At 38.4% G+C, this 14,302-nt stretch overlaps 1 protein-coding gene across 1 annotated transcript in view; it reads left to right on the top strand.

Moving 5' to 3' along the window:
* The first annotated feature begins 9,371 nt into the window (after positions 1 to 9,371).
* Positions 9,372 to 14,302, top strand: part of LOC107105049 (anoctamin-8-like) — a 12,466-nt gene continuing 7,535 nt past the window's right edge. Inside the window, exons 1-5 of the mRNA XM_015405166.1 lie at positions 9,372 to 9,529; positions 10,242 to 10,374; positions 13,623 to 13,761; positions 13,857 to 13,953; positions 14,088 to 14,204. Coding sequence (XP_015260652.1) covers positions 9,481 to 9,529; positions 10,242 to 10,374; positions 13,623 to 13,761; positions 13,857 to 13,953; positions 14,088 to 14,204 — 535 coding nt within the window. The 5' untranslated portion in view covers positions 9,372 to 9,480. The remainder of the gene's footprint in view (positions 9,530 to 10,241; positions 10,375 to 13,622; positions 13,762 to 13,856; positions 13,954 to 14,087; positions 14,205 to 14,302) is intronic.

The raw sequence follows: 14,302 nt of genomic DNA, 5'->3' as shown, positions 1-14,302 counted from the left end.
ATTCTAAAAACATTTGATTTGTCTACCTTTAATGTGAAATAAAGTATTCATTTCAGTTCCTAAACACATATATATTAGGGGGTAAACTTGTGCACCAAGATGGCTGTATACATGTACAGTTCCTAATTAAACTTTGCTGAGGCACTTATTGAATATATTTGAGGGTTCAGTTAGCTTTATCTCTATATACATTTCAGCTCTTACGTCTGGAATTTGGCCAGGCTATTCCAAAACATCACATCCTTGTGGGAGAAGACCTTTAGTTTAGATCTATGCTTAGACTCACTGTGATGCTGAAATATCTCCTCATCTTCTATCTTCAGGTTTTCTAGCAGACACCTGAAGGTTTTGGATAAAGAATGGCTAGCAATTTTTGTCAGTTTGAGTAGAGGTTTGAAGAGGACCCAGAGATGGATGCAGAAGTGGTTTCTTACAGATTTAATAATCCAAAGGGCAACAGAAGCAAAAGTCCATTAACAAAACACAGAAAGACAAAATGCAAGAGATGTTAGGGAAAACACACATGAGGGACAAAGAAACGATGAGAAACGGGTAAACAGTAACTGAAGAGGAGGAGTATAAAAGGACCAGGCTAATTAGCAGATTGGGAGCAGGTGCACACAGGAGAATCTAGAAGGGAGCTAGGAGAAGGAGACTGACACCAGATGGCGACGATTTTTGCTACTTGAAAAAGAACTTGACCAGTTATATGAGATCCCTAAGTGACACCCAGTCTTTTTTGTCCCTGGCATCCTCTCTGGTGAACTTGATTTTGTTGATGTTGTTTTTTTTAAAACTATTTTAACCTTTTTTGTAACCAGTGTTTTTTGGCTAATTTGTTCCAAAATTTCAGCTTGTCAGCACAGCAAGTCGCTGCGCCAGGCTCATCAGAGTTTGCAAAGTTTTAATACTGTTTACCTTTCCTATACCAACCGATACATAAACTGCTTCACAACTCCACTTGATTTCTGCCTATACAGAGTAATACAATAAGCCCTTATCTGTCTTTATAAATGCATTTGATTACAATTCACATTGTGAAAATGGTAGTACATTAAAAAAAAATGTTGTGCAGAAAAAGGTAGCAGAAGTAGTAAATAGAATTTAAAGTGGTTAGGAATGTGCAGTTTTAGAGGAGTTTAATTCCACCTGCATTGTAAAATGAATTAAAATCACAGTGATGAATATTCAAATTTGAGTCTGAAGTTCATTCAAACATAAGTAACCTGCTTGTTATCAACATAGCACATGAAAGGCTGTAAAAGCAGCATTAGCTCTCTGTTAATGCAACCTTCATTTTTCCATCATGCTGAAAGGCTGACTTACACTCGATTGATCTGGGAATTTATATCACAGCCTGTCTCTCACACACATAAACATCCCAGAGAAATGAATCAGAGAGCAGCTCAGATCTCAGACGGACATGCTGTGTGATGCTCCCGCCTGGCTGCAGTCTGATAAGCATTAGCCCTGGAACCGTCATCTCGGCGTGAAGGATGTGGGTAATCCAGGCTTTCTTTATCACCGCCGGTCCTTGTATGAGCTACTATGCAGTAACCTGGATTCTGTTGCATGGCCAAAGGCGCTTTTAGGTTTGGAAAACATCTGATGTTTTTGTTTTTTTTGGTTGGGGGTGGGGGGGGTATGTATGTCAAGGATTAATTTATCAAAACACTTGGTCTTCGTAAAAACTTCTTTGATGTAGAGGAATAGTAAAAAATATAGTTCATATTTTATTAGTTCTTTACATTAAGATTGATAAATGCAGTATTTTATATCCCTTCTGTTCACTTATAAAATCTAAACACATCTAATTATTTTGGCACTTACAATATGAAGTTTATTTAGCTGTTTTTACAATGGACTTCACTTGGACTTTACTAAGACTGATGTAAGAAAATCCTTCCTGGGTTTCTTTAGATATTTAAATTTTGCCTAAATAAATGCTGCTGAAACATTTTGGGACTAAATTGCCAGGTTAAAAGCAGTCATTGGCTTTAGTTTAAGTTTTTAATTTGCAGAAACGAACTTAGGGTTTTAATAAAAAAGAAAAAGACAACTTTTTTGGCCTTATCAAATGAAATTAGAATGAAGGCAAAGAAACATGGTTAAGACACTTCTTTTGTATGGCATCTAACAGATTAGATTTTTATCTGATTTTTATATATAAATAATATATATTTATTTTTAAGAGGTAATTTGTCATTGAAAATCTTGTCCAGGAAGAAAGTTTTAAAAGCCTTTGCTAGTGGCCAAATTTGTATTATTCTTGAATTGGGATCTGCGGCTGCTCAAAATCAATTCCATGGACAATTAACAGCCCTCCGACCACACTTTGGACATCTCATAGGCTAAATAGTTTTCCATTGGCTGTGTTTCCAACAGGTTTAAGTCAGTACTGTGACTGGGTCAAAGAAAAATGTGGATTTCTGTATTACGCTGCCATTCTGTTGTAGCTCTCCCACTGTGCTTTGTAATTATTGTCCTTTTGGCTGACCTAATTTCTGCTTAGCTTCATCTGCCAGACCAATGGCTTTGTCTTTGACTGTAGATTTGGTATGCAGAGGGTGTTATTGTAGTACTTAAATGGATACAAAAGGTCTCTAGTAAGCATATATGCAGACTCAATCAACAGGTTTAGATAATTGTAAAAAAAAGTGTGTTTACCGTAAATCCTCTAATATTGGCCTGTAGTGGCCGGGATTCTAACAATGGTCGGTCTCGTTCTGATCTGAAAGACACATGTGATTTATTGTCAGTTTGATGGTAACCACGCAGTGTTAAAATGACATGAATTTCATTGACCTTCGTTTTGAATTTCCCTTGAAATATATACTAGTAGCCTAATTCCACTTAGCCTACGTCTAATAAAATTTCGCTGTTGTGGCAAAACAGTTTTCGTAAACTTTTTGTCACATTTTTTTTTTTATTCTGTTTCGCAAGTCGGTTTGGCCAAGATTCCATTCTGTGTAGGCTTTTTTTTTCTTATTGCCATGCTGAAAAATTGCAGCTCCTGGAAGGTGTTTGAATTACCGGTATTTATTGATAATCTTCAGTATACCGTTAGAGGCATGCCTCTAATTCTGGCCTCCTTCCAATAATGGCCTGGACCAAGATGTACCTGAGTGAAATAAAGGCCCCAGCCTATATTAGGGGATTTATGGTATTTCAGTAATTCGATTCTCTAGGTGATGCACACCAAAGAATGGTTGTTTCAAGACTCACCATTACATTGTGCAAATCATGAAGATTTCCTCCTTAAAATGAAAACAGTTTTAAAAATCAAGACATTACATGTCATGTTAATACAGAAATGTAAACACAATGAATTGATGTTAAACATCTGCTTAAAGGTTGCATTGAACTACTGCCTTTAATCTGAGCACAAAGGATCAGTAAGACAAAGAGAAAAAGAGTATACTATAAACATACATGATGACGACAAGAAAATTCAGGCATGTGATGTTACCTGGTACAGCAGAGCTTGAACCTCAGTCTGGAGCCAAGTCTAAGGTTTAGGTTTATCTGTGAGCACATTGGGGTCAAGTTCATCATCACGGCCCCCTCTCTCTCTCCTTACATTTCTAAATCCATGGGTTTTTTCCTTTTTTCTTTTTCTTCTCTGACTATAAAGTTAACAGCAGTGCAACCAGCAGTAACCGTAGCAATAGTCTAAAAACAAACTTTATTCCCGTTCATCTTGTGATTGTAATGTATATCAAACTACAGGACAAGTCTGTTAAAAATAATGTCCCTGTTACTATTACATTCAGATATATCTTCATACTGAGTTATCATCCAGCCATAGTACAGAGTGTAGAAAGGGAAAACTTTTTTTAGTTCTTTAATAACAGCTGATACAAATATATACTCACAGTAGAGGGCCTTGTTTTCTGTTTTTTTTTTTTTGCTTTAATGCATGATTTATTTAGCATTGATACATTTTTATTATGGATCTTAGTTTTTGTTAATGCAATACAGAAACAACCCTGAGAGAGGGGTCATTTCCTATTCAGTGCGGCTGAAACACAGTTTATACTGCACCTAGCAACAAATCCATAAAAACATGTAAAGCGTCTGAGCTCCTCTCACACTGGGATTCATAAACTGAAGCCTTGTAGAAGTGGTGAAGCCAATTCACCGGCTGCTTCTGGAGTGTGTTTGTGTTTGCTGCTCTCAGCGGTGAATAAAGGACTCATTAGAATGGCTGTCATGTTGCAGCAGAGCCTGCAGCATTTCAATCTAAATCACAGCTGAGTGACCAGTCATGTTTCTGCATGAGGAAAAACACTCAGGAATAAAAACTAATTTCACTATGTGCTAGATCTATTGTTTTGCAGTGCTTGAAAGGTAGTGAAAAGATCCTAAAATAATACTAAATGCAGAAAATCTGAGAAATTATTATTTTTATTGTTTAATGAAAAAAAAAAAAAAAACTTCTCAAACCAAACTAGCCATCTGTGGGAATCTAATTGCCCTGGGATCCTAATACCTGAAGGAAATTTGGAATTTTAGCCAACTCTCCTGTGGGGAATAATTTTAACTCAGCCCCACTGGAGGAGCCTACAGCCATCCAGTTGTCTCAATTTAAGTCTGGAGTTGCATGAGGCCCCTCCAAAATATTTACACTATTGTCGTAGTGAGCTGTGAAGATTTTGTTGGGCTTATTTTTGACTATTGTTCTAATCACAGATTTAGGCAGGTTAACATCACACCCATCACACAAACTTGCAATTTGTGTTAGTGCAATTACTTTAACTCCACTAGTTTGTAATCTCAGTAGACCAAGCCAAAAATGTTAAAAGACACACTCAAACAAATAACATATTTCTTGTTTTTGAAGTTATTCCCATTTGATAAATATCATCGATTTAATGTCATAATGGGCTTTAAAGATCTGACCCACATGCAGTGAACCACTCAGAGACCAAGGGTAAAAGTTAACTGGCTTATTGAGGGTTAGCAAAAACACAGATAGAGAGAGATATTCAGCGGCTAATACTGTTGGACCTCAGCGGACTGGTGAACTGGAACCGGAAACCCTGAAGGGATGATCACAATGATCAGTTCAGAGTTTGTGGGGTTAAATCCAGAGAAGAATGAACTCATTGGAGAGCGGACAGCCAGACTAACTTTGGACCCAAAGGAGTAAAGGAGCGGTCTGTCACTTGGTTTTCAAGAAGTGGACTTTAACAGATCATGTGGAGGTCTCCCCTTGCTCAGTGTGACTCAGTTACTCCTTCCAGGGGGGTAGTAGGTCCAGGCTTATCCAGTGATAAAGGAAGGCTTCCTGCTGAAGAACAAAGACAAAGCAAGTTTAGACTCAGAGAGACAAGGCTAAGGTTAGACTCTGCTAATCTCAGTTTGGCTAGAGTACCCCATACTGGCAAACACTCTGGCGTCAAGGTAGTGAAAGCCTCCTGCTCAAATACTCCTCTGGTAAAGACCCAACAAGGAGCAGGTGTGCAAGGAGGCCCAACGAGAACAGGGCCCCATCTGGTGGTGGAAAGAAGAAAAAAACACAAAAACAACCCACACAAACTGGAATTCTAACATTTAGTTTTGTTTTGTATTTTTCAGTTTTCTGTTCTAATGCTTTTTCTGTCATTATCTGTATAGCCGGTCAAAAAAACAAAACAAAAGAAAAACTCTAGAAACTGTTTAGAGCATTATATACTAAATTTTGTATTGGGTTGCATCGCAATGTAATGTAAAAGCTGGAACTCTGGGTGAGTGCAGATGCAGATAATCTTGTTGATTATTTTCAGGGCAGAAAATCAACCAGTAAATCATAAAGGGATAAAACTGGGATTAAGCCAGAAGGCCTAATTTCCCTGAAATAAATCATGATGCATGAAGCCCCATGATGGGTTTTGTAGCAACACTGTTTTTTGTGTGTTTAGCATGCACACCATGTAAATCTGGTGTTAGAAATCAGTGCCCTTTGCCATTTCTGAACCCTTGAAATTCTAAGAAGACGAGGAGCAGAGTGTAATGACAGGTGTTTCCTGGGTGTCACTAAGACACACTGGGAGTTTCAACACCATTCTGACAGAGGTGATGTGGTGCTAATATTTATATAACTTATGGCCTTGACCTTTCTTAGTCTTATGTTTATCCGCTTTAACAGTGGAAAGAAAGTTTGAGCCTGAAATGATTACATTATTTTTGGATTTAGTTTAATCTGGAGACATTCTGCTTTTTAAATAGACAAAAATATATCATCATCTGTTGGGGACTGTGATGCTGAACATGCCTCTGTTTGATCTTTGGAAACTTGCTCCATGTTTTGGCTGATCTGACAGCCTTCGACACCGTTTTTATGGCGCTGTTGAGGGATTGAGATTCACTCCAGGCGGCTGTCATTGTTAGTCAGGAGCCAAGAAACTGTTTTTATGAACCATCCGCTGACAGTTGAGCACAGCCTGGCTACAGACATCTTACAGATCCCTTTGAAATGGTATATCAGTGTAAATGTGAGCTCTAAATGGTGGCGAGAGAGTGAAGGAAAGCTCAACAATCTACTTTTCCAGTAAAGTTGTCGTATTCTTGCCAAAGAAATGTCAGTTTATTTAGTTACCTCACTGGGTGGTATCACAGTATAGATTTTAGTGTTGTTCGGTATTGTTTATAACTATTTTTCTAAGACCAAATAATAATCAGTTCATTATTACTTGCAAACCCTACTTTGAACCCTCTCATAGTTTGTCATATTAAATTACATGACAAACGTTTTTAAATAACTTGTAGTTTAAAATGTATTTTAGTTAGGTTGTATGTGATAGATGTAACACAAGTTAGTTTATTGGTATAAAATGGATTAGAAAAATGGAAATAGTCATCTGTAGAGTTTGCCATGCAGCTTTATTCAGCCTCTTTTTTAAGCTTGCAGAAATAACATTTACTACAATCATAGCTACAGATCTTCAAGGGTTTATTACTACAATACAATACTATACAACACTACATAAGTACTAAAAACTAAAATTCTGGCCAATTCCAAACTGCTAAATAAACTCTGCTCAGTCATGCAGGACAGAAAATTTTATTTTTGTTGTTGTTACATATTGGATTTAGGTTCTATTGTAGCTCTGGCTGTTTTTTCAGGACAGTTGTCTTGCTGGAAGATAAACTGCATCTGAGTCTTTAAAAGGATGGCTCTGTATTCAAGACCTTACATCTGACCAGCTTCCCTGCCTCCTCTGAGGAAATAGAATAATCCCACCCTCACCACACCGCACTTTGATATAGTGATGATGGGTTTGTGGGGATATGCAGACGCATTTCTCTGCTAAACATTAGGTTTTCTATTGAGACCAGGAGTTTTAGTATTTGTTACGTGTGACCGGAAAACCTGCTGTCTACCCACTATGACTTATGGCAAACCTTAAGATTTTCCTTGCAGCTCCCTGCAGTTCCTACAGAGAACCCTTGGGCCTTCTGGCTTATTCTCTAGTTATTGCTGCATTTGTCTGTCCTGTCAGTTCAGGAAAATGGTCAAGTCAATGTTTGCACTGTTGTCACACTTGCTGCATTTCTAGATGATGGATTGAGTAGCTCTCTGTTGGAGACTCAAATCTGCTCATATATCTCCATAACATCCTCCATGATCTATCTTCTGTGTTCCTTGGTCTCTATGGCGCTATTTTTTCTCTAAAAAAATTTGGTGCCTTCACAGAGCAGCTAATTTTATAGTAAAATAATCGCTAATAGGGCTGCTGTCAGGCTCCGAACAAGAGGACCCAGTTTTGGAGGCAGAGAGAAGTTCGGTTTCACAAAATTTTTATTTTAGACGGAACTGTAGAGAACGGCATCAGCATCTAAGATAGTACCCTCTGCAGGGGGAGAACACAGGTTAGTGACAACATCTATCTGGTGGAGAATAATGAACGTGTGAGTCACTAACCTGGTCTTAAAGTTCAGTCAGTGCCCAGAGGATGAGGTTGGTTCCAGCCAGTTGGCTGCCAACAGGATGCTGCGGGTGCCGCCCAGAGAGTCCCAGATGGTGAGATCCTGGAAGTCTGAGAACAGGCAGGAGATCAGAACCGAGCAGATGAAGGGAGGCAGGATTATCCAGAGGGTGAAGCCAAAGCTGGTGTCGAGAACCAGCTCAGGAGTCAGGGCCAGGAGATCAGAGATCAGAAGATGTACCTAAAGGAAATCCAGGACAGTGTTAGGAAGCAGTTCCAGGTTCAGTCAACAGGCAGAATCCAGCAGGAGTCCGGGAAAAGATCAGGCGAACATATCAGAACAGGGACAGGAAGGCTCATAGGTCCAGAGGCAGAACCGGTCAGGTTTAGGCAATCACAAACACTCTATAGCATATACAGGTATGCTATAGAGCTCTCACCAAAGGCTCGAATAATCTGGCACTGATAACTGTTTGAAGGCTGGTTAAAGAGAGGCTGAAGCAGGTGGATCAGATTAACTGTAATAAGAACTGGGCGGAGCTTGGCAGTTGAATTAAATTAATAATCAGGCCAGTCATTTGTGCCAAGATCATGACAGCTAAATCTAAGAACTTTTTACTTTGGGGTTTCAGAGTAAATGGGAATTAACGGAAATACAAGTCACATTTGCAGATATTAAAATCATGTCAAATCAGTCATTCCTATTTACATTTACACATCTAGCTAGCTTATAGTTAAAATTAGACCATAAACACTAAATCTCATCTCTTGTTAATAATTCTAATTCGTTTTCTTAACACATCTCTATAAGTTTGCCACTTTAATAGAGTGAAATCTCCTTTCCTGGGTTTGTGTGTGCATACTGGATGATCCTGCCAATTTTGGGCCTTTTTTTCAATTATAGTTTTAGATAGAGATAAGGTCATATGGTGTAAATTATTATTAGGTGGTCAAGTTTAAGACTACGAATATACTGGTAATGGTTACTGTTAGGCATAAATGTAATTATTGAAATAAGCAAATATCATTAAAAAGTGCTAAAATTGGTAGAAATTAAGACTTTTGTCCGTGTGTTTTCTAACATTTGTTATAGTGTGAGGCCTGTGTTCCTCTACCTGCCATCTATGCTATCCTCATACGAAAAAGTCCCTATTTATGCATTAGGTTTATGACGGTATGAGTTGAGTTTAGGCAAAGTCTTTGTAAGAATAGACATAATATGTGTGTGTTGGTGAATATGTGTGTCTGTGTGCAACAATTCAAACAGTGCAGACAATTTAGAGCCTGTGGTCTTGGCAGACCAGGGTTATTTCTGTCAGGGTCGTGTTGTGAAGCAAAGCAGCGTGACATTTAAATGTGTCCTGATGAAAAAGACAGTTTTATTTGTATTCATGTGTCTCTTTGTCGTTGTGTACTGGGAGGATTTTAAAGGGTTTTAAAAAATGTTCCAAATGTCAGTGATCTTTACACATGTTGACTTTAAAATGGTGTCTCTCTTTGTCTTCCAGATAAGTTGTTTGGGAAGCGGCTTCTGCAGGCTGGGAGACACATCCTGTCTCATAAGTCTTGGATGAAAACAGTGCCCACGGAGAACTGTGATGTCCTCATGACATTTGCAGGTCAGGTTCTTAAAAACACCCAAACAGAAATCACTTGTTAAGAAGTTTGAACTTTTAAAAGACCCAACAAATAAGACAGCTTTTAAAGAACATGACGAGGGAGGAGATCTGCTTTTCAAAACTGGATATCATTTCTAGTTTAATTAAGATCTGACTTGCTGATTCTGGACTATATCAATTGAAAGAAAAAATTTCACAGTTTTCATACAAAAAGATTGGCCAAAAATGAAAATATGCAGTGGTGTCCAAAATCCTTTTAGAAACAAGTCTAGCTTTTATTTAGTAAATCTTTTTTGTTGAAAAAAAAACTTTAAAAAAAACTTTAATATTTGTCAATATTTATTCAAATATGTTCCATATTTGTATGTATGCCACAAATATTGGACTGCTGAAATTAAACAGAAGCAATTTTGTTTTCCAAAAAAAGTCATTTAAAAGTTGAAAATGTATGTTGTTTCTCTAACAATGACTACTGTCCCATAAAATGAAATGCAATCTGATTTGATTGTTTAAGCAATAGAAACTGACTTAGACAGAGGGGAAAAGCATAAAGACTGATTGGTTACATGTCTGTGGTTTTTACATAGATTTTTTTAGCAGAAGTAGCCAAGTAAGGTGTGTATTTCATAGCTAATAGATGTTATTCAGGAGAAAAGGAAAACCACTGTGAGAGTATAATGCTGATCTTGCTTGTTTCTCTTTTTTGCTTCAGACACTACAGATGACCACACGTTGCTATGGCTACTAAACCACATCCGGCTTGGAATCCCAGAGCTCATCATCCAAATCCGGCATCATAAGCACACCAGAGTCTATGCTTTCTTCATTACTGCTACTTTTGAAAAGTAAGAAAAGCTTTAGTCAAAGTCCAAAGATTGGGATTCTTTAGTGTAAGAATGTATTTTATAAAATCTATATAAAAAAATATAAAATCTTTTTTCATGAATTATTAATCAGTAGCAGAGCTGTTATGCTTTTCGGCTTATAAACAACTCAGAGGACTTAAACATTTCTTTATTTGCAAGAAATGATTCAGTGTTGGTTCTTTACTCATTTTGCAGATGCCTGACTGTAGCAAAAATCTGCTAGGCCTCCACCGCCTAATGATTTGAGTCATTTAGTTTTGTTTTAAGATGCTAAATTAGTTCAGATGTTTGAACCCAGCTTGTTCTTCCCTGATATTAATGAGGTTTCCACAGGAAAGCTCTATATAATCTGAATAATATCTAATTAGTATGAACGGGGAAATTATGACAATATAAAAAGTCTTAAAACTCATATGTTTTAACATGTTTCTATTGAGTAGAACTACAATGCAAGTTTTCTGTACCTATGATCAGATTTGATGGATGGATGGATGGATGGATGGATGGATGGATGGATGGATGGATGGATGGATGGATGGATGGATGGATGGATGGATGGATGGANGGATGGATGGATGGATGGATGGATGGATGGATGGATGGATGGATGGATGGATGGATGGATGGATGGATGGATGGATGGATGGACAGACAGACATAAAGGCGTACATCTGTACAACAGGATAATGACTTAAACGGCTGGTAAAATTGCTTCAAGGTTTTTATTTGCATTGAAATTTTACAAAGTCACCGGTAACCAGTAAAGGAAATCCAGCAAAAACTAAATTCTTCCTCCTGAGTGAGTTTCCCTTGCAGAAATATAATATGAGCTTCTCTGACACAGCACTTATTGCTCATGCCTTGGCTCTGACTGTGCACTTTACAGCATGCTGCCCAGTTCTGCTGAGATTTATTATCACACATTTTATGTCTGATAGGCATTTGCTAAATTAACATAAGCTTTAGGAGCAGCGACCTTCCTCAGCTGTGTTAAGCTCCTTCACAAGCTTACCTTTGTCCATAATTTGCCTTAACTAAAACCAGGGCTGTCTATACCAGAGTGCTGAGAGTAAAACTGATGAAACGAAATGGGAGTATCTAATTTAGTTTCTTGCTGTCAGTTGGCACTGCAGTTGTCTAAATGAGGCTTAAACTGTACTAAACATTTAGTTTAAGTTGATACAGCCTTTTTATTGCGATGGTTATGCTCACTTCACAACATACTGCAGGGATTTGGCAGCTTACACCTAATGTTTCTATTGTCATTCATCACTGTGCTGTCTGTGCTTTATTGTTCCACCCCTGCAACTACATGCAGTTGCAAGATAGATGGATGTTACAACCCCCCTAAGCTGTACCCCCATATGCTTGCATAAATAAAGATACATGTGCAGAGGAGAACAAGGGAAGCTAACAGTCCTCAGGGAGAATAGGCAGAGTTGTGATGTATTAGCAGTGCAAATTCAGCATAAGGCCCCTAGGAAGGACATAAAGATGGGATGAAAGCAGTATGGGGAGGCCAGAACTCTGATAGAAGTTTTGGAATTTGACAGAGAGGAGTAATATGGTGTTCACAAATGGAGGACAAGAAGTGGCTTTGGGCTTAAAGGAAGGGATGTAGAAAATACATTACTTTTCATTTCTGTTTGTCCCTTTTTTCTCTGTCTCTGATTGAGGAATTGAAGTGGTTAAATGTAAGGATAAAAAAAAAAAAAGTGAAAATAGATATGCAAAGCCTTCCCTCAAATTTGATCATAGCAGCGAAAGCCTTCTCTTAACAGCAGAGAAAGACTGCAACAACGCAACACAGAAAGTCTGCCAGAACAGCCTTGCATGGAGGAGCATATTGAAGCAGTATCAACTCATTTAATGGAGCACTGGCTATTCTGATGGGACAAAAGCATCCAATCTTTATAGGAAAATTCAACTGATAGTGGTAAAAAAAAATTCTAGTTTCAATTTGAAAGTCTATCATTTTAAATCTTGTGACTTTTTCCCCTCTGAAAAATCGAAAACCCAGGTTTACATTCTGCAACAGTTAAAGGAATTAGGGGCAGGAAATGTGAAAGAATATACATGCATAATGAAGCATTAAAACCAAAACCAACAAGCTCAACCATGTATATCTCTATTGCCTTGAATAGTCTGTGTGCGGCCTAATATTCTGCCATTCAGGGGCCAAGTTTCCCAGGCAGTTCTACAGATGTGACACTGATTGATACAGGAAGTTGCAGTTCCTTCAATAGTAATAGTAGTAGTTGTATCAAAAACTTTCTTCATCATTTGACATGGTGCTTGTTGCTGTCATAAAATGAGCACAGTGGTCTTGTAGTAAACCATCACTTAGTAAACAGCATTACAGCATCACCAGTACAAAAGCGTTTTTGCGCTACCGTGTTGGTTTGAACGATGGCTGCAGTTACTCGCTGCGCTAGTCGTGTCACTCGTCTGCCTATACTTTTTTTAAAGCCGTCTTCCATTTGGAGGTGAAAAGGCGACCATGACTTTAACATGACTGAAGTCAACACTTTGAAAAGGCCTAACTTTAGTGTCAAGCTATACCTGATGCTACTGTACTATTCGTTTTTTTAAGACTTTTTCATCATTCTTTTAAAATTCTTTCCCTGTTAGTTTAATATCTGAACTGCAAGATGTTTTCCTAATTGGGAGCTTCGCTGTAAATGAGTGGTGTTTATGCACATAAACCATAAGTTTCAGTCTTAAGGAATTGGCATCAGGACTTGCACCAACATATTAGCAAAATACCAACCTCAGAAGTTTTGCACGTGTGCATCTCTTAACAACTATCACTCAAATGTTGACTCCATTGCATTCTTTATGCAGGCCAGGAGACCTCTCTGAAATAGTCTATCTTTATTCTGGGTGTTATTTGGCGGCATTGGTGAAATGTCTACAAAAACAAACCATTTAAAAAAATGTTTCATGGATAAAGTCAAACTGAAATAATTGCTTATTTTTTCTCAGAGGAAAGAAATAAATTCCTACTTTGCTGTTACTATGAGATCACTCGTAGCACTGCTCCCTCCGCCTACATGTCTTGTTGAGCAGAATGCAACAGCATGGGGGTCATTAAAATGTGTGAGTTCTGGGACATGCAGGCAATTAGCAACAAAAGGAAACCTAACCAGAGCAGATTGAGATGAAAATGTCTGCACCACGGATCTGAAACAAGGCTAGGGAATCATTTTGTGTTCCCCATGTTGCAGTTTACTGCGAGGTGCAGAGGAGATGGGACTGAGGAAGGGGGTGAAACCTGAGTTTGGTGGAGGAGCGCGGAGCTTCTCCTGCGAAGAGGACTACATCTACGAGAACATTGAGAGCGAGCTGTGCTTCTTCACTTCACAGGTCTCTCTCCCACACTCTCAAATACATACACCCCCATATCTTAGACACATTTAAAGGTAGTAAGTGTCCTCATAGATATTTTTCTCTTATCGCAGGAGAGACAAAGCATCATCAAATACTGGTTGGATAATCTACGTGCCAAACAGGGCGAGGTTCTTCATAATATCAACTTCCTGGAAGGCCAGCCAATCAGTAAGCTGAAGCTATTACTGGGTTAGACATATGAGACATATGGTTATTTGATTATATTTTTTGATTGTTATGTTTATGGATGACTTTCTTTTGTTATTGTTGATGACTTAAACCGTTTCTATCCGTCCCTGCAGTACCGGAGCTGAAAGCTAGAGGTGTGATTCAGCAGGTGTTTCCTCTCCACGAGCAGAGGATTCTCAATCAGCTGATGAAATCCTGGGTCCAGGCAGTCTGTGAGAAACAGCCTTTAGGTTAGTTTCTAATCACTCATCCATCCATCCATCCATCCATCCATCCATCCATCCATCGATCCATCCATCCATCCCTCCATCCATCTGTCCGTCCATCC

This window comes from Cyprinodon variegatus, unplaced genomic scaffold (assembly GCF_000732505.1).
Source record: "Cyprinodon variegatus isolate N-32 unplaced genomic scaffold, C_variegatus-1.0 Scaffold2029, whole genome shotgun sequence".
Lineage (NCBI taxonomy): Eukaryota > Metazoa > Chordata > Actinopteri > Cyprinodontiformes > Cyprinodontidae > Cyprinodon > Cyprinodon variegatus.
This window is presented reverse-complemented; position numbering and strand designations above follow the sequence as displayed.